The sequence below is a fragment of the Mastomys coucha genome, unplaced genomic scaffold, assembly GCF_008632895.1.
Source record: "Mastomys coucha isolate ucsf_1 unplaced genomic scaffold, UCSF_Mcou_1 pScaffold8, whole genome shotgun sequence".
Lineage (NCBI taxonomy): Eukaryota > Metazoa > Chordata > Mammalia > Rodentia > Muridae > Mastomys > Mastomys coucha.
In genome coordinates this window covers 61,072,121-61,076,021 of record NW_022196914.1, presented here as the reverse complement: position 1 = coordinate 61,076,021, position 3,901 = coordinate 61,072,121, and the positions used below count along the sequence as shown (strand labels likewise).

Below are 3,901 nucleotides of genomic sequence, written 5' to 3'. Positions count from 1 at the left end.
TGTTTAATGCCTGGAGCCATGTTCAGGTGTGAGGTATGAGGAACAACGTGCTAAGCATCAGAGAGCACAGCAGAATGACTAAGATCCTCACAACTCATTCCCCAAGTGGCTCGGTTACTTTTCAGTTGCTGGGATTAAACACCACGACCACGACAACTTGTAAAGAAAAAAATTAATTTGGGGCTTGTGGTGTCAGAGAGTTAGAGTCCACAATAGCAAAGGCATGGCAGGGAGCAGGAGGCAGAGAGAAACTCCTGGAATGACATGGGCCCTTGAAGCCTCAAAGCCTGCCCCCATTGACACAGCCACTCCTCTGACAAAGCCACTCCTCCTCATCCTTCCCAAGTGTTGCCACCAACTGGAAACCAAGTATTCAGACACATGAGCCGTGCGGCCATTCATATCCAAACCTCATCAGCGAGACATCCTTGTCACCGGGCAGTGGTGGCGCACGCCCTTAATCCCAGCACTTGGGAGGCAGAGGCAGGTGGATTTCTGAGTTCGAGGCTAGCCTGGTCTACAGAGCGAATTCCAGGACAGCCAGGTCTACACAGAGAAACCCTGTCTTGAAAAAACAAACAAACAAACAAACAAACAAAAAAGACATCCTTGTCTCTGTTTCCTTATTCTGCCTCCCCTTGGCTTTTCTTGCTTTGGGTCCCAGTACCTAGTTGTGATGTGATCTCCGCCCATCTAGCTTGTGGGCCTGGAGCTTCTCCTTTTCAGATTCCTGTCTCTGGGCTAGCTAACCACCCCCACTAACCAGGCCTTGACAGTGGTGGCCTTGACAGCTGGTGGCCTTGACAGTGAGCTAATGTTAAACCAAACCTCAAGACCAGTCCCAAAGCAGGGAAGTGGGACAACAAAGGCATTTTAAAAGCTGCCATAGCAACAGAGGGCAAGTTGAAAACTCTTCATTGCATTTCTGCACTTTTTTTTTGTAGGTTTAAGGGACTAGTAGAGGAGAAAGATGCTTCTGCATCAGAGAACAGCCATATTTCCTCTGGGTGTGATTGGCACTACCAGCTTCATTCACCAAACTCATTTCTAGTGTGCTTCTGGAACTTCAGGGCAGTTTAGCACATGAACAATATATAATTAAGTAAACAGGTTTCCACATATTATTCATTTAAAGCAATGTCTTTAACCTAATGTTTTGACCTTTTAATACAGTTCCTCATGTTGTAGTGACCCCCAACCATAAAGTTATTTTCGTTACTACTTCATAACTATAACTTTGCTAATGTTAAGAATTGAAAGGGTTGCCGGGCAGTGTTGGTGCACACCTTTAATCCTAGCCCTTGGGAGGCAGAGGCAGGTGGATTTCTGAGTTCGAGGCCAGCCTGGTCTACAGAGTGAGTTCCAGGACAGCCAGGGCTACACAGAGAAACCCTGTCTTGAAAAACCAAAAAGGAAAAAAAAAAATTGAAAGGGTCATTCAACACAAACATGCCCGCACACACAAGACATACAGGTTCAGGAACACCAATTTAAAGTATCAGTGAACTTGTGTTACAGTGTAGTGCTAGAACACTTGTCTGGTGTGCTCGAAAACTCTTGAGTCTGGTCTCTAGCATCACAAAAATTAAATACTTAGAGTTTAATACTTTACCCTCTCTGAACCCTTCTTCTGGCATCCGCAGACCTTAGCTAGTGTTCTGGGTGCAGTGCAAGAGAACACTGACCTGCTTTGACTGCCTATTCTAGAAGATTCCTCTGTATCTTCATCTCCTATGTCCCTTCTGCTGGCTTTGTTCAAAGACTATCCCAGCTATTTTCTTTTCTCTTTCGTGAATATATAATATTTTTATTGAAGGGTGTGGCTATAGTCCACCATCTCATGCCTGTAGGCTTTCCTGAGCCCCAAGCCTGCAGCTTGAGAACACTCACACCCGGAGTCCTCTCTGTCCTCTGACTGGCCCTCCCATGCAAGTTCCTCTTAAAAGACTGACATCAGAAACTCCTTCTTTCTGGAACATTGTTGTTTTATTCAAAATTTTATGAAACGATCTTGCTGTGTAGCCCCGGCTAGCTTCCAACCTATCCCCTTGCCAATCTCAGGTGCTGAGGTGTATACCACTGCACCTCGGAGGAAGCAGCTTTCGGCATGGAGTCTTTGCTTTCTCCCTTTCAGATAATACATCAGTGTGGCTCGTCCCCTCCCCCTGACTGCTTCTCACTGACTCAGTCAGCCTTTGTGTGTATAGGACTTGGAACTCTTTTGTTTTGCTTTTCGAGACAGGGTTTCTCTGTGTAGCCCTGGCTGTCCTGGAACTCACTCTGTAGACCAAGCTGGCCTCGAATTCAGAAATCTACCTGCCTCTGCCTCCCAAGTGCTGGGCTGAAAGGCGTGCGCCACCACCGCACGGCCAGGACTCGGAACTCTTAAGTGATCATTGTTTTTCTTCTCCTTCTTGCCCCTCTTCATTTCCTCCTACGCTCTGGGGTGGACTCTCTCCCCACCCCCTTGTTCACCTCGGTCCTTTTGCTCTTCTCCTATAGTGTGAAGTGGCCACCAGTAACCAACAGAGGGACCAAGAAGTCAATTTCAAAGAATTGAGAACAACAACAAAAAGGACTCCTGAGCTTCTGAGTGGCCACATTCCTCCCGGCCACATTCCTAAGCCCATCGTGATGCCTGACTACGTGGCGTGAGTCCTTCTCATTTGGGCTTCATCTTCTAGCTTGTTATCCAGGGTAACACGTTGGAAGATAAGAATGGTACCCGGGTCTGTGTCAGGGAGCCGTAAGCTGACCGGCTTCACCTGTTCAGCTTGTTTTAGTAAATGTTAACAGTGTTTTCCTACTCTGTGGCTAGAAGCCGGGGTCTGAGCATGCTCGGGCGAGCACCGCCAGAGACCTCCTGCCGTGTAAGATTGTCAACTCAGGTTTGTGGTTTTTCCCTCAGAAAATATCCTGTGATTCAGACGGATGACGATCGAGAACGCTATAAGGCTGTGTTCCAAGACCAGTTTTCAGAGTACAAAGAGCTGTCTGCAGAAGTGCAGGCCATCCTGAGGAAGTTTGATGAGCTGGACACTGTGATGAGCAGGCTGCCACATCATTCCGAAAACCGCGAGGTCAGTGTCCACAGCTGCCGAGAGGAGGAGAGGGCTCAGGATTCCCCAAGGCCTGTCTCTGCTCTCTAGGAATGTATTTGGGATCTCTGAAGTAACTAAGTAACGCCTCCACTCCTGTTAGTAGAACAGTGGATGCAGAAGGCCTTAGGCTTGGTCCCAGAGCTACAAAAAGAAAAGAAGGAAAAAGAAAAATTTAAATTATATAATGTCTTTTATATTACATATAATGATATATTTATAACTATATAAAGTCTTTTAACATTACTACCATCTTTTTGCCTTTTTTCTAGTGCTGGGGATCAGACTCGGGTCTTGAGTATAGTAGACAGTACTCTGTCATCTTCAGCTCAATCTTCAGTTACTAAATATTTTATTTTATTTTATTTTATTTTTCTTGGTTTTTCGAGACAGGGTTTCTCTGTGTAGCCCTGGCTATCCTGGTACTCACTCTGTAGACCAGGCTGGCCTCGAACTCAGAAATCTGCCTGCCTCTGCCTCCCAAGTGCTGGGACTAAATGTGAGCACCACCACCGCCCGGCAATATTTTATTTTCTTATTTAAGTAAAATATAATTTTCCAAAGATATATAGTGCCAGAGTATTGAAGAAGACAAATGGCCCACTCAGAGTAGAATAAGCCCAGGAGGGTTTGTGGGACAGTGTAGCCCCACCCATCTCAGTCCCAAGCGAGGAGAGTTCTGTGGGGAAGGCTGAGAGCAGAGAGCTAAGCCCCTAGATGGCCACATCTAAGTGACTGCCAGGGTTAAAGCAAAGAGTAATTATGTGGATGAAAGGAAGTTTTCTCTGGAACATTCTTTTTTT

General features: G+C 46.2%; 1 protein-coding gene across 2 annotated transcripts in view; it reads left to right on the top strand.

Annotated features, from left to right (window-relative positions):
* Marveld2 (MARVEL domain containing 2) overlaps window positions 1-3,901 on the top strand; it is a 20,737-nt gene that overhangs the window by 13,283 nt on the left and 3,553 nt on the right. For both annotated transcript variants that reach the window (XM_031360473.1, XM_031360474.1), the window contains exons 4-5: window positions 2,503-2,651; window positions 2,909-3,080. In XM_031360473.1, the coding sequence (XP_031216333.1) occupies window positions 2,503-2,651; window positions 2,909-3,080 (321 nt within the window). The remainder of the gene's footprint in view (window positions 1-2,502; window positions 2,652-2,908; window positions 3,081-3,901) is intronic.